Below are 26,972 nucleotides of genomic sequence, written 5' to 3'. Positions count from 1 at the left end.
TATTCCTTCCTAAATTCTATTAAAACTTATCGTGATGCCATTTACTGAAATGATATGTATCTTTTCTCTTTTTTTTAATTCCATGTGAGCGATCTCTTAATGGATATTCATCATGAACTTTTGCTGAACTTATGCCATTTACTGTTCTTTTTGCTTGCCACATGCAACATAAAAGCTATATATAAGATAAAGCTATGAACAAATACCTATGAACAAATACCTTTAATTTCAAACTTCTAGCTACCCAATAAGCGGTTGGTGCCGTGGTTCCCATCGCCCCAAGCACCACTAGACCCTGCAAACTGCCCACTATATGGCTTGTTCCTCATGGCTGATGCATTCATGTCTGTTCCTTGCTGCATGGCAGCCATCACAGACTGACCGTTGTGCCCCATCACCATAGGTTTTCGTTCCCGATCCTCATGAGCATCATCTTTTATCACCCCCTGCGCTAACCCCTGCCTCCCACCTCCGCCGCCACCGCCGCGAACCACCCCATACCTGAGCCCTCTGTTGCTCATAGATTGATAACGAGACAGCTCCGCCTTAGCGGCTTCGAGTTGAAGCTGCAGTCCCCGGAGATGCTGCCGAAGAAGAGTGATGATGCCAAGGCTGCCAAACGCAGGGTTGCGCAGGCGCATTTCAGCCTCATAGGCCAGCGAGTCAGCTGCAGCCGCCCTCTGGTGGGGCTGCAGCTCAGCCAGCAGCTTCCCCACATTGCTGGTGCCATATACACGGTGCACATTCATGAACTTTTGATATTGGTTCTGCGGGAAGACGGGCGCAAACACACAGCCCGGCGGGCACCTGCGCCGCGACCGCTTGCATGCTGCGCAGGGCGCGCAGGCCGCCTGCCGTGGTGGTGAATCAGTCGAGGTCACCGATGAGACTGGGGAGCCTTGAACGTTGTTGTCCGACATAGATTGGTCCTGCACTCAACATGAGCAATATATAAAAATTTTACCAAGAATGTTAGTATATTTCAATATGAAAACAGAAGCAATACAATTCTGCAGATATGCATGTATATTATGCTAAGCATCGCAAACAAATGGAAAGGAAATGAAATGGTTAATGAAATATGTCAAAGATGAGAAGGAAAAAGAAAAAGGTTTTGGAAAGATATGGCCATAGATCTAAACGTTTAAAGAAAAGCTCATCAGTCATACCTTTGAATCTTTTTAGCCAATATAATTAGGAGCGAGGAGAAGATGCAGATATCTATCTCAGAGAAATCTGCAAAAGAAGGGAAGGGATAGGCAATAGATTAGCTCGATGACATATAAACGAATATAAGGTTATAATATTTCTAATCTCGCTGTAATATTATTTGCTACTTTTTTTAACCTAACAAATAGTTATTTTAGAGTTATCAGCATATTTCTGGCTGTACGAAAGGAGGGAAGCAATAGATTATTTTTTTTCCCCCTTCTCTCTCTCTCTCTCTCTCTCTCTCTCTCTCTCTCTCTGATCTTTCAAAGGATGAGGTGCAATGGATTAGCTTATGATATATCCATGTATAAAAAGGTTAGAACATTTCTGATCTCGCCGTAATTTTTGCTTCCTTTGTGAAGCTAACAAATAACAAGAGAAATAGATCTTTGAAAGAAAAAAAAAAAGAGAAACTAATCCATGCCTAGACGGAGTTGTATGTAGGCATTTCACCTCCCAAACTTTTGCTTTCTTCTTCACCTCCTGAATCGCGTCTAACGCTCTATAACTTGTGGGCGTTTACCACCACCATCTTCCTCTCTGGTCTGATAGCGTCAATGAAAGAAGACAGATACGAGACCAAGACACGGAAGAAGATATGGAAGATGGCGGCCGAAGGATATATCGAGGGAAGAGAGACAGGGAGAGATTCACTTAAATGGACGAGTGGACGGCTGGGACCCGCTTCCTAATTTGATGTTGTAAAAAGAAGGTAAATTAACACAAAATCTAAGGAACCATTAAATGCGTATATATCCGATATGATTGGCATGATATTTCTTTCTCCGCTGGTTTCCACTTCAGTGTTTCCATATTCATAGGTCGCATGGAGAACGGAGGAACAAATTATATATGGAAATTTTGACTTGTAGAAATAGATGAAATAGTTATGCGGAAGAATGAGTTTAGGGGTTAAATATAGAAATTATAGAATATAAAGCAAAATTTTAAGGGTCTTCATGATCCTAAATATGATATGTTGTAATCTTATTTATGATATTTTAATTATGTTTCAGACTTTTATAAATCTCTTGGGAAGGATGAGGGTTATACATATACATATGGACACGTTCTCTAGTTTCTCCATAAAGATGCATTTAGGTTTATATTCTAAAATATTTCATCAAATAAGAAAAGAATTTATATATTTCCAAGACATCTTAATCATGTTGATCTTATATGCTCAAAATTAAAATATTTTTTTTAGCAATATCCAGGATTTGTAACATGGACCTCTTAAAGGAAAGGCCTTAAGGGTGACTCATGTGATGCCAACCAACGGAGCAAATAATTGTTGGCAAATTAAAGTCAAATATGATAGACATGATATTATAGTAAAGTTTAGGTCAGATTCTCAATCCATGAAGCTGTTGTGCCTCTTTGTATCATAGATTTGCAATAGTAATTTCACTATTTATGATGCAGTCATGTACCTAATAATGTCTATAATTAATTAAATTTATGCTGGAGCATGATAATCTAGAAAAAATGCATGAAAATTCTATTTGTCACGCATATGCCACAAGTTTGAAGTAACATGCTTGTGGGTCTCATTATTTACCACAAAGTTATATTACCTTGATAAAAAGCAATTTTATAGTCAACTCAAATCATTCATTATGTAAAATAGTTAGTATTAGGTGTATGCCATAATTCACCTTGCAACAATTTGGAGTCAACAAGTTCGACAAATAGTAGCAATTGTTTAACACAAATTGGAAGATCCAAACCGTTGTCGAGAGAGAGGGGACATCTCCATGGCCCCCATTTCGTCTCCTCTTCTTCCTTCATTATGTAAGAATTGTCTATCCTCTTCTGTTCTCTTCCATGTGTAAACATCTTCCATTTTTCTCACAATATGTTGTTGCTTTCTCCTCTCATGCACCGCCCACACTGGCACCATCAAGAGCCACCTCTACCACCTCTCCTCTCTCTCTCTCTAGAACCAACCACCCCTTTGCTTGCTCTTTGTCTCTCTATTCACCTATCTCACCCCACTTCTTTTTATTTTATTCTCCACTGAAGTCTCTAATATTTTCTCATATTTTCCCCTAATTTAATGGGTAATTGGGTTTGTGTAGGAGGTGAGCAACTATTTTTGGCAAGAAGATGGCTAGTTTGATGTCTTGATATTTGTTTGGCTTCTAATTGAGGTGAACCCTAGCCTCATCTTATTTAAAATTGTATAATAGTTTGGATTTATAGTAGATTAGAGAAACCCTAGAATTAGTGCTGGTCTTTGGAGACAAGATTCGGGGTTAGAGATGTATGATGATGTTTACAACAATTAATTAAGCCATATAAGGTAAATGGAGAAATTATCTCAGACGAAGTCGAGGATGTTGATAGGCGGACGTTCTTTTCATGAAGTAAGCAATTTTTACTAGATGTTGATGCTACTTCAATTCATTATAATTATATATTACTGACTTGGGTTGCACACAACATAATTAAGATAAGTACCTCTCCTACATGCTCTCTTGTATTTTATAAATGTTTATTTATATATGGATATGTTCACTTTAAAGAAAGTGATCGATCATTTTCCCAATGAATGGCTCTAATTTTAAAATTATTATGGTAAAATAAGAACTCTTAACTTGGAATTTATTTAGAATTTATGAATTAAACATTGTCACACTTGAAAATTTAACATGTTTTGTCTAAGATAGGAATCAAAGTGCTTGAATTGATTTTAAGCTTTGAATTAGTCACATATTATCAATACCTCGATATGATCTAGAAATATGACAATATCGACAAACCGTCATACGATAGAAATGAGACAATATTAGTGCTTCATCATGGGGCTGGAAACATGGCAATGTCTACTACCGAAAAAGTAGAAAATGCCGACATATACATGCTAATGCTAGGTAGAGGTGTCCGTAATTTTGGCTTCAACACCAAAATTTGCTGGCGCTTCCAAGTAACATCAGCAAGCATGAAAATACAACGACGCTAACTAGTGTTGTGGAAAGTACGACACTTATTAGCATCATTGGAGGCTAAGAACTGAAAAGAGGAAAAAGAGCAGACGACGCTTAAAAGCATCATCGGAATCCTACGCTAACTTTCATGCCCAACACTACTCTAAAACGACGCTTAGAAGCGTCATCGGAAGCCTGAGACCTAAGACGACGCTTATAAGCATCATCGGAGGGTTATAGCATCGTTCTAACATATACTTGCCGCCACCACCCTTGATCTCATGCATCTTCGGTTTTGCCACCACTCGCCTCTCTATCTATCTCTAAACTACAAAATAGGTCCAATGTTTCTCAAATAACATTAATACATTTATGAATAAGAAGTAAGAAAAAAATTCGTCAGATAGATAAAAGAAAGAGTAGAAAGGATATATATATCAAGCAATTAAAGTAGGGTTGATGGGGTGGCATGGACTTGTCACCAGCTGCTTGACATATGCAACCCTAATTTATGATAAAAGATTGGCCAACTCCAAGGAATGGTCCCCTATAGTGATTGAGTAATGGAACTGCTATTGACTAGCTTTTCATGTCCCTTGCCTTAAGCTCCCCAAGAAAAAACCCTATTCAAGGTGCAGTTTATATTAGTTGACACTTATTTTTCATTTGCAATTGCCCACAGTGCATGCTCCATGGGTTATGAAGCGGATGTAATGGCACAAGTAACAGCCCTTATGCTTGCACCTGATTTGAATTGAGTTACCGTGTTTCAAAGATTGTCAAATAATCTCCACAGCTTATTCTATGTGAATCACATGATATCCTGTTCTTGCAGCCCAAGTTGGTACATAATATTATAGTGCAATATTTTTTTGACGTTGGTTTGTCAATGCTGATATCTACTGAATACACATGTAAAGATCTAATTATTCATTATAACATGCAATGATCTAGACTTTGTAAAGAGATTATAGAGTTTTCTTATCCATGGCATGAAAGGCAACTCCTTGAAACAAAGCAGCTATCATTAGGAGCTTCAAATATCCTGATGGGACATTTTTCAGTATCTTTTTATACCATTCAAGATTTGTATGGATGTGTACATGCACACATGCATGTTTGAGTAAGTGAGAGAGAGAAAGGAGAGAGAGAGATTGAGAGAAAGAGAGAGAAGATGAAGAGGAGGAGGAGGAGGAGGAGGAGAAACAAAATATACTTGTAACTATCTTACACAAGCTAAGAAATAATATTCTAGAATCATTAATTGGCAATCCTCTGGTAGGCCCTATAAAATTATTGTCTTATGGACATAAAAATTTCATGCATTCTTGCATTTATTTTATTCCTGACAAATTGCATTCTGGGTTTGCACGTAAATTCTTGGCTTGCACTTAAATGCCAACTAATTGCAATCATATAGGACTAAATCAAACCAACAAATTCTCTCGTAATCTTAAAAGAAAACGAGAAAAATATTCGCAAAAATAGAAGGAAGCTCATGTCTAAGTTATGTTGAAAATCACAAAGTGGTGTGGCTCTTCTTGATTTCTACATGTCAGTTTTACATAGGAACCAATTAAACCAACCATGATGGTCTTGGTTTAATTACTCATAAATAAATTTTCCTTATTTTTTGCTTAAATCCCAATCTTGCCTAGGTTTCTTTGATTTGATATAAACCAAGGATCACCAGCGTGCCTACTACTTTGAACCTGTAACATGAAACGTATGAGTAGAGTTCCTAACCTTCAGATGAAATATGTGGAACTAGCCATATCACAAGTGGCACATTTGTCTATATATGTAAATTGAAGTTATTGAAAACATGTACTATTTATGTGGGAGAGAGTCTAATAATTCATTATATTATAGGGAGCAAGAATGTCATTGACAAAGTTATAATGCAATCAACTATTCCATGCAATAAACTAGTCATTGTTGTCTTCCAGTGACGATATTTTTTTTTTTTTGAAGGAAAAGGTGAAAAATACACCAGTATTTTATTGAGAACTAAATAATCACAAAAATAGACCAGAAGGTGATCCAAGAAAAGTAGAGAAAGAAGAAGACAACAAATAAAGGGTCATACAACCCTATGAAGGATGTAGGCCACCAGCAAAATGAACCAAACTCTAAATACCAAACAAAAGAAAGCACAATACTATCCATACTGAAAGATAAACACATTAACACCAGCAAGAATTTTGGATTATTTATAGTTTTCCCTTTGGTTCGATTCACTGGTCGAGGAGTGAATTTTACCAATGAAAATCTATTGTTTTCCACAACCTAAATACCTAAGACACTTACAGAGAATCTCTTAACCACACTCTTTTACGAAATGAAGTCTTGCACATATATATAGCTTCAATGTATAACTGTCAATTGGCAGTTTAAGAGTTGGAGAGATGTCTATGGAGAAACATCTCTTTTGGACACGGAAGATCATGTCTTTTGGTTAACCGGTTTGGTTGAACCCTCATGGGTGGACCGAACCTTCATGGGTGGACCGAACCGGTTTTTTCAACACATTCAAATTAAACCAAGGTCCAAAATTCTATCAAGAACTTGCAAACAATAGTAGTCTAGATCAAGCAAATGAGAATGAGGCAAAGTCCACTTTAGGGAAAACCCTAAACATTTCTTGCAACAACACCATCTTCATTCTCTTTGACCATCGTCATTCTCTTCCACTTTACAGAATTACTGAGTTAGGAACTGAAATTGTAGATAACGAGAAAAAGAAAAAACCCAAGAGATTCACCTTTGTTTCCCCATGAATATTGCTATCATATCTCTTCATGGCATAATTCTATAATATCTCTTTATATGTTTTTTCTATTGAGTTGAAGTATCACTACCAGTAGCCACAATGATACCTCGCCACTATGGTATGGACTTTTTGTCTTCTTGATGCCAACACAACAAATTAGAAGTGACATACCAACTGGTACACATCGGTAGTTAAATACTTGCCACCACTCTCTACAATAAAATTTTCTTGTTGTATATAAAATAATGACAGTCTCTAAAACCATTACAACAGCCACGATAACATAATAGCCATTATTCTGAACTACACTGGTTAGTGTAAACCAATAGGATTGCTTCTGTTTAACGATTAATTACATGAGCTAGTATTGGATAATAATGAAAAGTTGATTGGAGCTAGCATTGCCACTAAATTATTATTTCTTAATACGCAATGACTGTAACAACCAAGAAAGAAAAATAGTTCTAATGTTGTACCGAGATAACTTTTAGTCTTAAATCACACTGCATTATTAAACAAAACAGAGTTGAATAGTTCATGCACATGCCATGAAAAAGGATTTCAAACAAGCAATGTCACTGTAACAAGCACATGAGGGTGAAAGACCCTCAATTTATTCTGGAACTGGCAATACTTTTAAGCAAAACTCATGTCTTTTTCTGTCACCATGTCCATATTATTCCTCAAACCTGAAATTACACATTAACATGTTTAGCTGCATATTCCTCTCGAAGAAACATATTAAGCAACATTTAGAAGTAACAGTTTCCAACCCAGAACAATGCAATGCAATTAGCTAAAAACATATTTAAAATGTAATGTAACTTATCTTCTGAAAAACCTATGAGAACTATTCTCTCCTTCCGTTTTTGAAAAATGTCATAGGTGGAATCCTTGATTTACTCAAAAAAAAAAATATATATTTTGAAGAATATCAATCACTTCAGTCTTAGAGAACCCTCCCAAAAGCTTATTTTAAGAAACAAAGAGTCATCATAAGTACTGAAAATTCAAGGCATTCTCCTTTTAAATAATGTGGTATTCAGTAATTGGGTACTAAGATATTTGAAGCCAATAAAAATATTAATCTTCTTTTAAAAAAAATATACGAGGACAATAATTTCTGTTTAAATAGAACATCATAGCCAACAAGGGAAATCATAAGGCTTTTTCAGATTAAATTGTCTTGATAGGTACTTCTTTGCGATAACTATGTGACATAGTCTATGTCATGATGAGTATTGCATGATGTACCATTTCTGTCGGAGTGTTTGATAGGGACATGTATATAGTAATTTATAAGTCACAATCAAAATACTGTTGTATAACATGGGGAATAATTTTAGAAGGTCAGAAAAACTGATTGCATAGCATGCCCAACTGTAGAGCATACAACCACCAACCACCTTCTTTCCACCCTTAACCATTTTTTGCTATGAAGTGCATCTAGCTATCCAAGTTCGAGCTAAAATTTAATAATATATTAATCATCCTATTCTAGTGTAAAAACAAAGTTTATACAAATCGCTTCTTCAATTAGACTTGGTCTTTCAAAATCTGTCCAAGATGTGGCCGGCATCATTCAGTTGCATACCATTATGCCATAAATGTTATCACAAGTACTGTTGTTTCAGTAGAATATGTCTCCATATAACTCTCGTTCGCTAAATAGCATGCAGCTTGCTCTCTCTTAATATTTATAATTTGTATTCATATAATTAAGTTTCACTGTTCTACTGTCATCAAATGCAAACATTGCGTTCTTTGTAGCTAGCCTAGGCATGATCATTTCTTTAGTGAATCGCTAGTGCTAAGGAAATATCATCATTCATTTATATATCCAAGCAAAAGAAGAAAAAGAAGAAGAAACAAGTCCTGAAAAATACCGGTTGTTGTCCCCAGAAGAGCTTGGTGCCCCATGCTGACCACCAGGTGGCACGATTCCTTCCCCAGGGCCAGAGGCAGGTGGCCTCCTCCCGGTCTGGCCGCCAGGGGGTTGATTCACGCCGGCCAGCCCGCCATTAGTTGGCCATTGGATCAGATCATAGATGCTGAGCGGACGTTGTCGGGGCTGCTGTCGAGCAGCAATCTGATTTCTCAGAATCGAATTGCTGACTTGTAGATCGACCACTTCATTCTGGAGTCTAACCATGGCATCGAGGGCTTCACGCTCACGGTTTCGAAGGCGAAGGATTGCAGCGTATACCAGTGAATGTGCTGCCGACGTCCACTGCCCTCGGTCCAACAGCCCAAGCATTCTCGCCGCATGCTGTGCTCCGTAAGCCAGACATAAAAAATCAAGGCATGTCGGCCTGTCGCCTGGGAAGTGCAGCGCAAAGGGGCAGTCCCGGCGGCACCTCTGCCGCAGGTGAGCGCACACGGCGCATGGCGCATGGCGCACCGGGGGCGGAGGGGAGGAGGAGTCCATGGAGGATTCAGTGGTGATGTTCGACATATTTGCTCCTGGCGAGGCATATAAAATGGATATGAAATCTGAACTGAACTGCTTTTTTAAGACAGGAAATGTCCACGTATAGATGGAGAAAATCTGGTGATGATTTTAACGTGAATAACGGAAATTAAAGAAATCCAAGAAATTAATCTAATAGACATGTGTCTGAAGAGGAGAGATCTGTGCATAAAAGAAAATTGATAAAATAAAAATCTAGCATAAATATATAAGCTGTATTAAAAAAAAAAAAGAAAAAACGAAAAGGAGAATCATCACTGTAATGATTTGTTGTAGAATCAGATTCTGACTTCGACTCAAGCGGAATTTATGACATGTAGTTTTTCATATCTAAAAAAGAAATCCTGGCCGGATACAAACACACAGGCACAGGCGCGCGCGCGCAGAGAGGAATAGAGAGAGAGAGAGAGAGAGAGCCATCTTATTCCTTCTTTGCTGTAATCTATAACTGTTTTTCTTTTCTTTTTTTTGGTTCAGTGAGAAAGCCATCATTTAGATGATTGGTCGCTGAATTATTTTCAGATGCTGAGAGAGCTGAACTTTCCCTCCTCTAACATAAAGGATTTCAGGACATTTAATTAGAACTCTATAGATTTCTATCAAGAACGTGGGCAGAATTAGATTTGTTGTCTTTTTTATTAGTGTAGCTCACAAAAATTCAATAAGAAGTCAACATATCTAATCCCCTCCCCGAGTAAAAAAAAGAGAACTCAAATCCAACATATAACAACTGATACCTTATCACTCTATAAAAAAAAAGAAAAAGAAAAAAAATAACAACTGATGATACCTGCAGACGGTCATCCCATATGTATTACCTTTCTCGGCCTTCTTTGGCTCGTGACCACTGGTTTTTCCTTCTCTTCACCGGCGGGTGGGAGACAAAGCAATGGGGACAGAGGAAAGGGATGGGATTGAGGGGATATTTATAGTTGGGGATTTTACCCTAATTTTCCTTCTTTTGATGAAGTATTATTTATGATCGGAGTCTTCCAGGACATTCAAACCAGCAACATTTCTTTCTTACCAAAATTTTTTGTGTGTCAAAATTAAATGAATGCCAGCTCATAGTGGATACGGAGCAAAATAACTACAATATATCTTTAATGAGATGATAATTATTTCCTGTTTAAGGTTATCCCATACATTCAATGCAACGGCATCGAGGCATATCGCAACAATAAATGATTAAACATCAAAAAAATATGCTGACAATTAAAAAAAGGACTGATATGATGTTTTGTCGGTTCTTTTGCTGAGGGCGAGGTGGTCTGGTTTGGTGGTGATACTGGCTGTCGTCTTTGTAGGCCTTCAATTTTCTAGATAAAAATGTGGATGGATGGCAAAGATTTTTCTTAAAAAAATGATAGAAAAATATGAAAAAAAGAGGGCCAAAATATGTAATATGGGTGTTATAGGATATAGAAAATAATTTAGTAATAAAGTGTTAGGAGAGAAGAGGATCAACTGTGGCTGCTAGACAACATAGGTGCCTAAAAATTTGCATGGCTTTAATTGTTGTTTGTGCCATGATATTAACAACAAAAGTGTTGCTCTCCGAGTGTAATAACCGATGTGTGTATTTATACTATATATGTATGTAGATAGATAGAAAGATAGATAGATATAAAGACATACATATATAGATATAAACACAAACAAACAAATATACATACATATAACTAGTAATAATTTTGCTATTAGAAGATATGGGTGACAAGTTTGAATGAATTTGTGATTGCGTTGTAATGTCAACGATTTCACTCTCTATGGTGTAATCATTATTCAAGGTTTGCGCCTGCAATAAGTTCATAAGTTCAACTTACATACCTCTAGATGAATGCGGTGATCTGGTTCATTAAGTTCAAGGTAGCTTGAACACAAGGCTGATGAGTTGGGAAGGATTGATTTGTTCATTACATTAATGATTTTAACAATGACAATTCTGCTACATTAGGTGCAATGAAAAATTAGAGTCCATGTTAGCAGGAAATAGTGAGCAATAATCAAGTTAATAATATGTTCGAAAAATATGTTCCTCTGAAAAATGTGATACTTTTAGTATGGCTTGTTTATACTTAGGGTTTGTCTAGATATGACTTACAACTTTCCCTTGTGGTTATATGGGGGTGCAACTACTAGATTTGGAATCACAGATCCAATGTTTGGTATGCAAGGACTATAATTACATTAACTTGCTTTCTAATATTTGTTCACCTATAACTGGAAGCTGCAATTGCATTTCACCTGTTTGTTTGTTCATATAATTGAGAATATCCTATTACATACCAATGAAGTTGTTTGGATATTCTCCGACCTACAATGCAACTTAAAACTACCAAAAGCTATAACAATTCAATCTAGCAAATTATTATGCTCAACATATAATTAATATAGTCTACACAAATATTTTAGATTCAAAAGAATATTTTGCATTTGCCATCATTTCAATACAACATGTTCACATATTTATTTATTTATTTATAATTAGTTCCAACCATTTATAGTCAGAACCAAAATAATAGATATATCTCAAAGCCAGAATAATAATGTTACAATAATTATCTAGGATACATAGTGAGCATAATTGATAAGCAAAAAACTAGATTGCACATATGAATGAACATAGCTTATATCTACATGGTCAAATCTGTCTAGGCATGATCATGTAATTCTAAGAAATAAATATGCTGAATATTGTCCCCACAAAAAGAATCAATGAAGCATTAGGCGTACCAAGGAGATTCTAATTTTTACATATTAATTCAATAATGAATTGCTGATGCATCCAACCAATAATCAGGGCAATAATATTCTAATATACATATTAATATTCACATGTAAATAGCTGCAAAGATTGCATACTTAAGACCATATATTTAATAATGTGAATACCCATTACTATATATATAGTAATTTACATTATCGATAATATAATTAGTAATATAAATACCTATATATTAGTAATGCCAACCTAAGTCATTGGACCATCATCATAGAACAAACATAATGACCATACTTCTATTGCACCTAGTACATTACTATGATCTTGCAATGATCTGGCATGTAGGGAGTGGTGCACATCACTATCCTTTCAGGTTCAATCATGCAGACATTATAGACACCATTCAATGGCCTAATTTGGAATAGATCAAACATATAGGCACCATAGAAATTGGTACAAATTTAATCCATTGCAGATCATGCATGTTGACACTAATGGATGCTCAAATCTATAGAGACAGGAAGAAATCAAAGACAGATATATCGTAGAATGATAGAAATCAAAGTAAGTCTTAGGTAAAAATTAGGGAATAGGATCAGGGTTAGATTGGAGTCGATCATATAAGAGATGGGTCAATGGCCTTAGATGAGCTCCAAATCGTAGAGATTGCTGAAGAGGGATGGGGGCGCGGTTAGGGTTTAGATAGAAATTAAAGCGAGGATTATGATTTTAGCCATAAATTAAACGATCGCCTATTTGAGATGTCGACTGGCATGATAGAGGATGATGAGGAGAGAGAGGCTCGATCAAAGAAGGCGGCGGGGCGGGGGGGGGGGGGGGGGTGTTGAGTGAAAGGATAAGTGGAGAAAGACAAGAAGATACATATAGAGGAGAAGAGGGATGAGTGAGAGGATGAGTGTATAAGGGAGCAAACCTCAAATAGTCGAGGATGGTCGGCGAAGCTCCAAGGATGGGGACTGCAATCAGGGGAAGCTAGAGCGATGGCATGAGAGAGAAGAGGGAAAGAGGGTTTTCACAAGAGGTGATGGAAACAGAGAGTAAAACACCAACTGAAACGGTGGGTGCAAACATAAATGCATCTTCCACTTGCTGCATTTTGTTCAATGGTCGTTTTCGCTATAGTATCACTTGTAGCAAGTGAGGTTGCTTTGCTTCGAACATATGGACCCCACATCATTTACATGCGTCCAAATAGCAAAAAAAGCAACCTCTTGCAACAGGGTTCGTTTTCATGCAGTTGTGGATTCTAAATACCCCCTAAGTTTAGTTATAATAGATGTAGATGTTAATGATGAATCTAAATGAATTAAATTTTTGACTATGTCACGATTGCAATGACGAAAATTCTACTCCATAACAGGCAATGAACAATTAGCTTGCATGTCAGCATCAAAAGGATGTTTAGTCATCTAATAATATGTTCGAAACTATGTACCTTCTAGCTAGAATAAAACTTGCGTAACTTGTTAGCACTAAGTTTGATTATGGTAGCCTAAAGGCATGGGTTTGAGTATCCATAGCTTAATTTATTAATCACATGTAATTCAATGATGACAATTTGACCATTAAGTGCAATTAACAATAAGAGTCAAACAAACATGTCAAAAGTTTTTCATTTTTGCCTTCTTGGTTTTGTTGGGGGGGAGGGGGTTGCGGTAACCAAGTAAATATTATGTTCAACATGTATGCCTCTTCTACAAACTAGCATTAGTGGTTTCATAGTCATTCAGTTTGACAAACTCTAACTATTGTTTTTATATCACTAGTACAAGTAGCATGCTCATGATTCTTGGTTTTCTTTCAAATTGGCTGATCCTTAATTAGATACTAACCAAGTAACAAATCATATTTATGTACTAGTATGCAGATCCTTGCAAACATGAGCTTAGCCCTACATTAGTTGTGCAAGTGAGGACCTGTACAAGTATGTATTTAGTCCTATATATATTTGTTATCCATTAAAAAGATATTAAATACTTAAATAAATATAAATAATACCTTTTGGCTATCATTTTTTTAAGTAAGGTTCATTGTTACTACAACTAAACTAACCAAGATCATTTTTATTGGTCTTGGATATACCATAGAAACATTCTAAGTAGCATTTAGAAGTAACATATATATTTTTCAACCCGAAACAATGTAATCCAATTAGCTAGAATGTTAAATAACTAAAATATAACTTATCTTCTGGCAGCTCTATAATAAAAACTTAGCCTACTTTCATCTTTTGAAAAATGTGGCAGGTGGAATCATTGGTTTCCCCATTACTCAAACAAAAAAGTTTTAAAAATATCAATCTCTTACGGTCTAATAGAGGCACCTCGAAAGCTTATTTTATGGAAACAAATGCTCAGAGTCATCAAAAGTGTTTAAAAATCATCACATTTTGTTTGAATGATGTGGTATTCAATAATTCAGTGCTAAGGTATTTGAAGGTATTAAAAGTTTTAGTCATCCTTTCAAACTCTTAAGACTATAATCTCTATTGAAATAGAATATCATAGCCAAAGATGGAAATCTCAAGGCCTTTTTAGATTTAGTTATCTAAATAGATACTTTTTTTGATAATTTTGACATAATGAGTAGTACATGGCATATGTCATTTCTATCGGAATGTTTGACAATGTCATGTATAAAGAAATTTTTTTTTTGATAAAACATATACTAATAAAAAAACTAACAAACTAGATCCCTCCCCCTCCTCTCCCCCTCCCCAAACACACAAAAAATGAAAAACCTACAATCTAAGTACTTGTAACAAGGGGACTATTTTAGAAGGTTGGAAATTGATCCCACACATGCTGATCATCCATTAATTGAGCATATAATTGCCAACTATCATCTGCCCTTAATCAAGTCACCTTCAAGTAGTTTTGCTATGAAATCCATCTAGACATCCAAGTTCAAGCAAAATTTAAGTAACTAATCATACTATACAAGTGTCTGTAAAAGTTGATATGAAATGCCTTTTCATTAGTCGATTGCATACTATTATGACTTATATGTTTCCATAAATACTGAGCTCCAGTGAAATATATGGTTCCTCATTTATATTTGTAATTGTAGAGGAATCATTCTTTTGCTTATCATCAAATACATATATTACTTTGCAAACAATGCTATAGCAAATCACAATTTGAAGAATCCACACAGCTAATCTCCACTCCAATGAAAATTTTGACCCCATTTGATCAGATCATAGATGCTGAACTGATGTTGGGTGTATATCAGCTAAGCTATAGGTGGTGGAACAGTGCATATATTGCATGGTACATCAACAATGTAGGGGAGGAGTGCATGGATGATTTAGTTATGATGCCTGACATGTTTGCTCCAGGCAAAACATGAAAAATAATACGAACTCTGAACTATGTTTTTTTGACACATAAATCTCAACATGTAGAGGAAAGGATTGAGGAAAAGGAGATAAAATCTTTTTGGGAAAAAAACGGTGATGATTCCCAAGTAGGTGCACATCAAGCAGCATGCACCTACTTTTTGGGAACAAAAACTTTGAAGCAACATACACCTACTTATTGGTGCTATAATATAATGTGCTAGCTTAGCCTGCAAAAGTAGGTAGTATGTGATGCAAGTCAGGTGCAACCATAGGAGCACCCTACTATTGTTTCATAACCCACAAAACATAAACAACATACAATCGTAAATGAAATTAAAGTAAGTGCGAGCTAAATTTCACCTTGAATAAGGGCCTCATTAGGAAGAAATTATATCCTACACCAGGTGCACCACATCAGCGGTGCACCATGCCAATTAGGGTTCTCATTTTTGTAGGCCCTACCCATCGTGTGTCTCATCTCAGATTGTCGTTGTCCTCGCCTCGTCTCGGATTGTTCCTATGGTGCATCGCTGACATGGTATACCTAGTGTAGGATATAATTTCTCCTCATGAGGAGCTTGTATGGCAGGATACATGACCATATAATCAAGAGTACTATTTTCACTCCATCATCATACTGGATCTTTCTTCGAAGTTGGCCAATCCTTCAACATGAGATTAGGGTTCCATGTGAAGCAATTGGTGACGAGTTCATTTCATGCTATTAACCCTCCCCTAATCAACACCTTTCTTTTTTTATCCATTTGGGAAATTAAGTATGTTAACATTATCAGATATGAAAAACCTACAAACATTGGACCCATTTAGTAATTAAGATATAGAATGGCTCAATATACTAGGGGAGGAAGGGGCATGAACCGATGTCATTCGTAACACCCCAATGAGACTTTACCAACATGACAAGTTAACATCACATAATCATATTGCATTGCTTAAACACAACATAGTCCGATAACCAGATAAATGGTAGAAAAAGTATAACAACACCCACAACATGCAACTTCATTGTTTAATTACAAAGGAGTAAAAAGCCCTCAACTTTTGCTGGAACAGGTCAACAATGTAAAATAACACCTGAGGATGCATATTTCTCTTTTTATCCCCATCTCCTTTCACATCTTATTTTTAAACCTGCAATTCCGTAACAAGTAAATATGACATACTAAGCAGCATTCATCTCAAAAAAAGAAGAAGAGAGAGACATCTAGAAGTGATGTATTTCCAACTCAAAATACTGCAGAGCAATTAGAATGTTAATAATATTGAAAAAAATGACTTACCGCCTAAAAACACTATGAAAAATATTTACTCTACTTTCATCTTTTGCAAATTCTTGCAGGTGTAACTTTTGCTTGTTCCTTTTCTCAAAAAAAATAAAAATAAAAATAAAAAGGATCTTTTGAAAATGTTAATCATTTCAGTCTAAGGGAAGTCATTTGAATGCTTATAGTCAAACAATTTTTGCGATAAATATAATGATGAGTATTGCATGACATGTACCATTTTTATCAGAGTATTTTCTATGTGTCATTATATACTAATAAAGATCTCTCAGTCCAAGAAATTAAAACATGGAGACTATTTTAATAGTTTCAAAAAATCCATTTCCATAGCATGCCCATCTGGAGAGCATATAACTGCCAACCACTTTCTACATCAGCCCAGGCCAATTTTATTTTGTTAAAGTTTTGCTAGGAAGTATCCATCTAGGCATCCAAATAAGATTAATTTAAATATTTTAATCACAACCAAGGTCCAAATTTTCTGAGTTTTGACATGGAGTACCCATCCAGACATCTAAGTGAGGTTAATGTAAATAACTACTAATCCTGATCAAGAGTTCGCACAAGTTGATCGAAATTGCCTCTTCACTGACTATATCATTCGAAATCTATTCGAAATTCAATATCAAATGAATACCGCTAGGTCATGCATGTTTGCAGAAATCCTGAGCTTTACTGACACATGTTTTCATAAATCGCTTGACCAGCATGCATCTCTCCTCCTTGATGCTTAAAATTTGTAATTGCAGAAGATCCACTCTTCTACTTGTCATCAAATGCAAATATAACTTTAAAAGCAATGTTCATTCTTCAAAATAAATAAATAAAACTCCTGCAATGACGAATCTTCTATATATTTTGTGTATTCATCACATCATCAATCATCTACCATTTTTCAAGAAATATTATCAGTCATAAATCAATATGTGTATGTACGAATGTGTGCGTGAATGTATGCATGTATTTATTTATGTATTTATGTATGCATAGAGAAGTCAAAGTAGAAGAAAATACTGTATCAAAAAAGAAAAAAAGAGAAGAAAATAAAACCTCCATAAACTTATACCTTCAAGAAGACTCTGAGAGTGCAACGCGAGGAGGCTTGTTGTCCTAAGGAGAACTTGGTTCCCCGGGGTGATCGCCTCCAGGTGGCCCGCTTCCTTTCCCTTGCCGAGGTGCTTCGCTTGCTGCTGCGGCAGCCGCAGCAGGCTGCTGAAGCTGAGCGAGCTGATTTCCCAGCGACGCGTTCTCCGCCCTCAGATTCATGAGCTGCCTCCGGAGGCCCGAGACGACCCCGGCGGCACCACGAACGGGGTAGTGGATGCGAACGGCTGCATCATAGATCAAGGATTTCACGGCTGCCGTCCGCTGGCTTCGGGGCAACTCCTGGAGCATCCTCGCAACGTTACGCGCGCCGTAAACTCTGCTCACGTAAAGGAAGCATCTCGGCTGGTTGGCCGGGAAGTGATCGGCGAGCGGGAAGTCCCGGCGGCGTATTTGCTCCAAGTAACGGCAAAGTGCACACGGTGCGTGGTGCACTCGGCGCGGCGAGGAGTTCATGGACAAGTCGTTCGACATGTTTCTTTCTGCCAAAACACAGCAACACGAAATTTGAACTGTTTTATAAAAACAAAACGAAATCTTCGCATATACTTGTATAGGATCAAGGGAAATGAGATAAATCTTCTAGGAATAATCAGGGGCGGCCCAATGTATTTGGAGGGCTAAGACGAACTCAGTAAGGAAGGCCTTCTTTTAAAAAAAATAATAAAAAAAATTTAATAAGTGTAAAATATTTTAAAATTTTATTTAAAAATAAAATTACTGATTGTGTGCTAGAAAGAGGAGAATTAATTTGCTGTTGATGTATCCCATGAGAACCATGTCTTGATAGATTTTACAAAAGGTTTAACTAATTGTTTTAACCAACAGTATATGGAACTGCCATTTGTTTGTTTTTTCTTTTTTTTTTTTGTTTGATGGAATAATGCTCTGTGGTTTGTCAAGAGTGAAGAATGGATATCAATCTAGAATTTAGCTTGAGATGCACCTAGATGAATTATGGGGTTCACAAGCTACTGAGACTATTTAGAATTAAGCGTGCACAAAATCTATTGATTGGTAGATATTTTGTATATGGTTATAGATTTTAATCTCTCAACCGAGAGAAGATTTAATCCTAAAACTGAGAGCCTCAACGAAAAGAAAGAACACAGTGAAAACCAAACCCCTGAGATCAATGCATTGCCTTATCAGCGAAAAATCCTAAACATAAAGGTCTCAATATCTGAAAAAAATCATTCGGTTGAAGAGAAAAACAAACATAAATCATTATTCAGTATGTAAAACCATATCAACATCACTCAACCCAAATAAGTCCCAAATGAATAAATCCGGCAAACTCAAGCCATCTAAACCAAATCAGATTTAACAAAAGAACATCACACGATCTTCTCACAATCTCACGGGCCCTTGCGGCCTTGCCCCTTGGAGGTGGTTGGCTTAGGAAGTCAATCGAAAGTCATAAAAAAAAAAACTGGAAGGCGGAAGGCGGAAGGCGGAAGGCGGAAGCTCACCTCACCTGGAGGCGGAAGGCGGAGCCGCAGAGGGATCGAGGGGAGGCTCGAGATCACAGAGAAGAAGCCCTTTCTGCAGAAGAGATCACCGGATCGAGATCGAAAAAGGGGAAATCGAAGGGGTTACGAGGAGACTAGGGTTTGATGGAGGGGATTATGGTCCCCTATGGGTCACTAGGGGCTCCTGTAGCCGGTGGGCCTTCTTTAGGCCCGAGGCCTTAGGCGACCGCCTATTTCGCCTAAGGGTCGGGCCAGCCCTGGGAATAATACTGGTGATGAATCTAAAATGAAAAACAGAAAAGAAATCCAAGAAAGTAATCCAATAAGAAGGAAAAAGACAGCATGTTTCTGAAGAGAAGATATAATGAAATAAAAGTTTGATACAAATATATAAGCTATATAAACGAAAAAAAGGAGGAAAAGAGAATGATCGCTGCCTTCTCGAACTTAGGGCTCGTTTGGTTCGCGGGAAGTATTTTCCCTCCTAGGAATATGATTCCTGGGAATCAGATTCCTAGGAAGAGGATACCTAGGAAAATACTTTTGGCATGTTTGGTTAACCATGGAAAAGTGACAAATTTCCAAAGTGCTTATGTTTGGTTGACCATCCACTTTCCTAGAAAAGTTATGTATAATTCCTATTATGCCCTTAATAAAAATTAGGTATTTAATGCCTCTTTAATGCTTCTTTAATGCTGAAGGATCTTTTTGGGAAAAAAATAAAAAAGGTGTGATTCCTACCTCATGGGAAAGTAACTTTTCCATGTTTCTCATGGGAAAGACTTTCTCATGAAATGTGGGAATCATATTCCCATGGGAATACAACTTTCCCATCTCTCTCCTTTGAAAACTCCAACCAAACAAGAGGCATTTCATTACTTTCCCGTTGACCACACTTTCCCTCCTCTTTTTCCTGCGAACCAAACGAGCCCTTAGAGGCTAAGTAAAAGACACCGATTTCGTATACTTCGTGAAATCTGGGTGAGTTTTACCCTCCCTTCCATTCAGGCAAAAAAAAAAAAAGAAGAAAGAAAGAAAAGCTAAGGAGAAGATTCTGATCTTTGAGTCAAACGAATTTTATGATATATAAACATATAAGTTCTAAGATTGAGAAGTTGCAATATTACCCAGAGAGAGAGAGAGAGCCATAGGTGAGAAAGGCATCAAGAAGATGAGATGGGCGATCCATGAGACCTTTTAGATGCTGAAAGAAGTGATTTTTTCCTCGATCTCTAACGAAAAAGGATGAGAAAGCCATCAAAAAGATGAGATGGTCGATCCATGAATCCTTTTTAGATGCTGCAAGAAGTGAATTTTCCCTCGATCTCCAACGAAAAAGGATTTCAGGAAACCAAGTGAGACCTCAACAGACTTCTATTTAGAACTAGGTATTAGATATCTTTCTCTTTTCTTGTTACTATTTTGTTCTGAAATATCCAAGAAGAAGTCCGAAAAAATCAGAACTTTCGTTTTTTTCTGGTTCCCGCCGGGGAGAAATCCATCAGAAAAATGAAGTGATCGATCCATGAGTCTTTTTTAGAAGCTGAAAGAAGTGATTTTTTTCCCTATCTGACAAAAATGATTTCAGGAAATCTAGTACGAACTCGATAGAAATCTAATAAGAAAACAACAAATCAACAAAGCAAATGCATTGCAAGTCCAAATTAGCAATATAAAAACTTCTTTCTCAGATAACATTTTCTAAAAGTATTTTGTATACAGAAGGAGAGTCATACCATATGTGGCCTTCTTTGAATAAGAATTCAAATCTACGGCTACCAAAAAAAGAGAGGTCAAATGTAATCTTTTCTATGTTCTAATATAGAATCCTTTGAATTTCTCAGGTGACTTTTCCTACAAAAACTGATACTTGGTATATTTCTCAAGAGACAGATATCCCATGGGTATTACCTTTCTGGGCCTTCTTTGACTAGCAACCTCTGCTCTCCTCCTCGCCACCAGCAAGAGGAAGAAGGCAAATTAACAAAGCGATGGAGGAAGGATGAGATTGAGAGGGTATTTATAGGTGGACCAAATGGTTGTGGGGTATGGCTATTTTACCCTAAATTTCCTTCTTTGGGTGAAGTATTATGAACGTTTAAATACAGAGCATATCAGATCAAAATACAGGATAATGTTTGAAACAAATCACAAATAATATCATTTTTGTTTTTATAAAACTCTGATATCATAATCTCAACATGATAGGCTACGGCCACGTAACCCAGTGGCATGGGTTGCACAGAGTGCCAGAAACCACTATTGTTAGTCACCGGTGGAAACGGTGTCCAGAAACCACTATTCTAATCACCGGTGGCGCGGTGTCGAAACCGGTTCCTCACAGAATACAAGTCGACAGGTCCAACGTATAATCCCCATTGGCGGGGCCAGAACAGAACAGACAGATCATAGCCATGCTGAGAATATATATATATATATAAACAGATTTCATAAATTTTTCAGTCATAGTTTACGGATTTCAGAGCATAATTTTCAAATGAAATTTAACATGCCAGACCCATTTTACTAAATACAAAACATATTTCAGAATTTAATCTATTTATCTGAAAATCACACTTGAAGTATTAAGTTACTTACCTCTTCTTGCTTAATTCCTACTTCAGATAGGCGGATCAGGTTCACCTGTTTAAATTTAATTAATTCTTTGTTAATATCAGAATTAAGCAAAAATCCAAAAATAATATTATTGGACACGGCCCAACAGGGCCCATAGTTAGCCCATAATGGGCATGGCCCGATAGGCCCATATTGGGCACGGCCCAATAGGTTCGGGTTTCGGGTTCCGGGTTTCGGATCCGGGTTCGGGTTCCGGGCTTGGATCTGAAAAGGGCCCAAGCTGGGCCCACAAGGGTACTGCCCGACTGGGCCCAATCGGACTGGACTGGGCCCAAGTTGGGCCTGCAGTGGACTGGGCCCAAGTTGGGCCTGCAGTGGACTGGGCCCAACGGGCCCAATTTGGCCCGTGATGGGCTCCTCCTTCCCCAAACCCCCTCACGGGCAGAGGAAGCAGGAGAGACAGAAGAGAGAGGGAGAGGGCCAGCCCGGGTGGCCTCCGGCCTCCGGCCTCCGGCCTCCTCTTGGTCGACGGTCAGCCGGCCGCCAGCGGCCGGCGGTTGCGGCGGTGATTGACGAGGAAGAGACCGAGAGTGGTCTCGGTTTGGGGCCAAAACAAAGGGAGGAAAGCATGCATCGGCTAAGATCGGAGAGCACAAACGGAAGAGGGCTTACAGGCAGTCGGCGGAAGTGGCGGATCTCGGCCGGGGGAGGCTCGGTCCGGTGTCAGGCGGCGGCGGCGACGCTTGAACCCAAGGAGATGGGTCTCAGAACAGGGGGTGGCTGCGAGGGGGATCCGGGCGGCGCTTGGTCGGGAGGGTACACCGGTCGGAGAAGAGGAGGAGGGAAGGAAGAAGAGGAGGAGGAGGAGCTCGGGATGCCCTAGGGTAAGGAGTAGATGGGGCTTTATAGCCCCATCGCAACGGTTCTCCGCCGCGATGTCAAGCGAGATCCACGGCCGATTCACGGCCGTGGATGGACTAGGAGGGGCGCCGCGGGGATCTCGCGGCGCCCTTGCCTTGTTTGCCCCTCCGGAGGAGCCGGAGAGGATCGCCCACGCGATCCTCTGTTCCGGCTCCTTCCCCAAATGAATCGGGGCTGAAGTCGGCGAGGGCTGCCGACTTCAGCCCCGTGTCTCACACTGACAATGAGCGAGAAATGGGCGAGGTTATATTAAGTTCATGATCGACAGGAAGCCTCCTTGAGCTGGCAAATATGCTGGTAGGAAGTAAAAGAAGATGTTAAATCCATTCTCGGTTTTGGCAAGGGATCGTATTAGGAAGCTTCGAGGTTCAGGTGTTTCCTCAGCAGATAGTAATATGGATGATGCTTTCTTTCTGTTGTTGCTAGTGTCTGGCTTTGTGTGACTCTCTGAATGTCTTCCTTGAGTGTGGTTCTCATGGAAGGAGACTATGAACCACAAGCATGGTAATGATCCCATGTGATGATCCGTGCAGACATATGTGTAGTCTCATATTGGTTATTCATTGGTTGGATCTTCGGTGCTTATATAGGATCAAGAAATCCAAATAATACCTTCTGGTTGGGCGCCTTTTTAGGTAAGATTATGAGTTGTTACATCCCAGGATCTTTTGTGCTATTTGAGCCACCTTGCCAGGCTCACCTGAATCTCCTTTGTTCTTTTTCTCCTTTTACATGTGTATTTGAGACTAACTCCATTTCTTTTCACATACATAGTTCTACTTGTATTCCATCTATAATTAATTTTAGAAATAATTTGTTTTTATCTACAAACATAGTATGTAATTAATTATTGATTAAGTATTCAAACAAATTAATAAGCTTGGATTTTCTTTTACTGGATCACTAATTAATTTCATGCATGCCTCATGCATGTAGAAACTATGGGTTCTTACAGGATAACACCAGTTATGAATATGATTTTGCCAACTATAACATAGAATTTCCAACCATAATGTACATCATGCAGTACTTTCTCCTGCACTTCATTGCTCTATTAGAGTCAATCATCTGATTGTTCTTTTAACTAGAAAAGTCTGGAAAAAAAAGGAATGTGAAGTCTGATAATTCTTTAATGAGCCAAGCTTTGATGTGCCCTCTCACCATGGTTCCAATAGAAAAGTTCTGTTCTCTATAGTTGGATTACATAAAGCTGCGGTACATGCTAATACCATAGGCATTAGTTCTTAAAACAGGATCACCATTAGAAAAATGAGATGCAAGATCTATCTTCTCCATTCAAACTATTACTCTCTAAAATAACATTAGGAGCAAAATGGTCAAAAAGCAAGAATAGTTAAGAGTCATATTGACACTGGGTATAAACATTGGTTGGAAATGTGCTGCCTTGTATGTAAGTGCACCCACCCTCTTGATTGTATATTGAAAGAAAACTCTTGACCTAAAAGCAGAACTAAAATTGAATCTTGAAGGATCAATGAATTTTATGAAATTATTTTTTTCTCTTTTTTTTTCTACAGTCAGAAAAGCAAAGCTAAGGTGGACTGGTGTATTCAGCAATATAATTAAGACTTGGTTTCTCGGCTTTAGGCTGTTGAAGATTCTCTCGTATAATTTAATTTCTTGAAGAAAGAAAAAATGAAAACCAAATTTTATATCATCCTATTTGCAAATTAGAATGGATGCCTGTAAAATGCCCAGAGTGCATGCAGAAATTTTAGCAGCAATGGTGTTTTTGACTTTCTAGGAACAGTTGAGTAAATTACTATTCTGACCTGCAAATGTTATGCAATAAAATAATTACAAATTCAAGTTCCTGTAAATACTTGAAAGTGAAGCAAATTATGGAAAAAATCCAGAAGTTACACCAACCAAAGATGCATGCATTATATGAATAGAGTTACTAAAGCCAGCAGGAGAAAGATTAGGCACACATTAGCCTTTGCACTACCAAGAAGAACAAGTTGAGAAGATTGAGAAAGTCAACTGGAGACAGCATATCCAGAGCAATATATTCAGAAAAGAGGTCAACTAGATATTTGTAGGTGGGCCAAGTGCAGCCACAGTAATTATTCCAGGATAAAGATTCACCTATTCAACCAGAAAAGCAGCAGCTGAGTGATCTATGGGGTTTTTTCCCCTAAGGTGGAGGATAGTTCTGGTTTCCAAGTCCATCCACACCATGTACAAAATGAGCAATGAGAAGCTCTGTTAAAACAGAGGCCCCAATTGCACCCAAAAAAAAAAAAGAAACAGAGGCCCCAAATACCGCCGTGGATGAACGCGAAGAGAGAAAAAGGGGGTGGCGCTCCGTTTAAAACAGAGGCCGCGCCCCTGTTTTCTCTTGTTTTCCCGCCCCACGCTTATCTCTCCCACGGTTTCTCTCTCTCTCTCTCTCTCTCGTTCTCCCTCTCTTCCTCTCTTCTTCTTCTTTTCTTTCTCTTTCCTCCCGGTCTCTTTCTCTCTTTCTATCTCTCTCTTCTTCCCCGTGTGCATACACATTGGCATTACAGGGGAAAAGGTTACAGCTCTCACTCACCCTCACATTAATCCTCTCTTATCTTTGAGCAAAGCCTTGGAAGATCTCACCGTGCCGCTTCTCCTCTTCCGACCTGCGATAGAAAACGGAGAAAGGTTGGCGAACAATTTCCCTGCTATAATAATTATTAACGTAGAAATTAACATTTTCAGAATTTTGAAAATTTTTAAAAATTATTTTAAAATATTGATGTAGCCCGAATTTGATTTATATATGATTTGGGAATGATTAGATCCCGAAGGAGTCATTGTCAATCGAGTAGACTCTCTATGACATCTGGAAGGTAAATAACATTTATAATTTGTCGTGTTTGCTTAAAATTAATTGTATAATTTGATATCATGATTATAAATAAAGTATATATGAAATTTTATAATTATATGAAATCTAATTTATCATTGCAATTTTTTAATTAATGTTATAATTGAATTATCATTATGGAATCAAGCATATAAAAATTGAAATTGTTGCAAGTCCAATTGTAAAACTGGAAAATGGTATTGAAAAGAAATGAAGATTTATGAGTGATCATGCACAGGGTGTAATTGTGGCATGACCATAATATAGAGGTTAATTTAGCGACCCTGCTATGGAGGTAACTGTGGCGTGACCTAAGCCGTAAAAGTTAAGTGTGGCCGCCTAATCACTGTCTTCGGTACTTATTTACCAGCAACCCGGACCATAGGGATTATATATGGATTGACCTGTGCTGCAGGGATCATATGCGACCATAGCCATTAGCAGTAGAGTAAAAATTGGAAACTAGATATACAGGTATAAGCTATAAGTTTATGAATCTAAGTATGGTTGGTCATGAGACTTGGATAGTCTATTTTACTTTGATTCTAGTTATCCATTTATTTTGTGTACATCATTGAAAAGATGAAATGCACGTATAGTTGTTGTATGTGAATCTTATTGAAAGTAATCGTTACAAATGTACTATGATTTGTATACTCTAATTGAGTTAAATCATTTAATTTTATATTATCCAATTTTATGAAGCGTACTTATTACTTACTGAGTTGAGAAGCTCATAATCTTTATCTATATTTTTCAACATCCAGAGACCAAAAACTAGGCCAATACTAGCTTTTCTACAGAAAGTAAATATAGGCAAGGCCGTCTTCCTATTTAGTATACTTAGTTTTGATTAGTGGTGTATATTAAAGTGTGGCTTGGAGTTATGTATAAATACTTAGATATAGACGTAAATTTTGGAAACAAATCTCTATTTATGACTTGAGGTGGTGCGTATGATTTTATATGATATTTCGGTTTAATAATTTGGCTGTTCTGATAATCACTACTGCCTGCCGTTGAATTATATAATTGCTGGTTATATTGATTTATTAACAAATGAAATGCTTTGCTTGCTTATAACGCTAGCCTCTATGAGTATGCAGCAGTTGTCATGCCTTCCAATTATAATTTTGGGACTGAGCCATGACATTGCACATTTGGAAAACAAAGAATATAAGTAATGTGTTTTAAAACTTCAATCAACAACTTGATTAATAATTTTAACAATGTGTCAGTGTGGAAACAAGGATCTACTTCATG

The 26,972-nt window shown here is 37.6% G+C and overlaps 2 protein-coding genes and 1 long non-coding RNA gene across 4 annotated transcripts; all 3 read right to left on the bottom strand.

The window, feature by feature from the left end:
• Positions 1 to 236: 236 nt before the first annotated feature.
• Positions 237 to 920, bottom strand: LOC120113134 (LOB domain-containing protein 6-like). Its single transcript, XM_039133953.1, has one exon. It carries the CDS (start codon positions 918 to 920, stop codon positions 237 to 239), a length of 684 nt encoding a protein of 227 aa, XP_038989881.1.
• A 6,458-nt stretch (positions 921 to 7,378) lies between these two features.
• LOC120113147 (LOB domain-containing protein 15-like) lies at positions 7,379 to 13,151 on the bottom strand. Of its 2 annotated transcripts, none has more exons than XM_039133968.1 (3): positions 13,045 to 13,151; positions 8,802 to 9,378; positions 7,379 to 7,604 (listed from the first exon to the last, which is right to left on the bottom strand). In XM_039133968.1, the coding sequence occupies exons 2-3, from the start codon at positions 9,368 to 9,370 to the stop codon at positions 7,592 to 7,594; spliced, it is 582 nt and encodes a 193-aa protein (XP_038989896.1). In that variant the 5' UTR covers positions 9,371 to 9,378; positions 13,045 to 13,151; the 3' UTR covers positions 7,379 to 7,591. The 2 variants fall into 2 exon arrangements, with proteins under 2 accessions (XP_038989896.1, XP_038989895.1); XM_039133967.1 differs by lacking the exon at positions 13,045 to 13,151 and adding an exon at positions 10,204 to 10,999.
• Positions 13,152 to 16,391: 3,240 nt separating this feature from the next.
• Positions 16,392 to 19,473, bottom strand: LOC103700355. Its single transcript, XR_005514973.1, has 3 exons — positions 19,355 to 19,473; positions 17,845 to 18,364; positions 16,392 to 16,626 (listed from the first exon to the last, which is right to left on the bottom strand). It is a non-coding gene; the product is annotated as an uncharacterized LOC103700355 (long non-coding RNA).
• Between the last annotated feature and the right edge of the window lie 7,499 nt (positions 19,474 to 26,972).

The sequence above is a fragment of the Phoenix dactylifera genome, chromosome 14, assembly GCF_009389715.1.
Source record: "Phoenix dactylifera cultivar Barhee BC4 chromosome 14, palm_55x_up_171113_PBpolish2nd_filt_p, whole genome shotgun sequence".
In the NCBI taxonomy this organism is placed as follows: domain Eukaryota; kingdom Viridiplantae; phylum Streptophyta; class Magnoliopsida; order Arecales; family Arecaceae; genus Phoenix; species Phoenix dactylifera.
Note: the sequence above shows the minus strand (reverse complement) of the source record. Positions and strands in the feature narration are given on the sequence as shown.

Bases quoted from the DNA above. Each gene is read 5' to 3' on its own strand.
- LOC120113134 (XM_039133953.1), bottom strand. From the start codon at position 920: ATGTCGGACAACAACGTTCAAGGCTCCCCAGTCTCATCGGTGACCTCG.
- LOC120113147 (XM_039133968.1), bottom strand. From the start codon at position 9,370: ATGTCGAACATCACCACTGAATCCTCCATGGACTCCTCCTCCCCTCCG.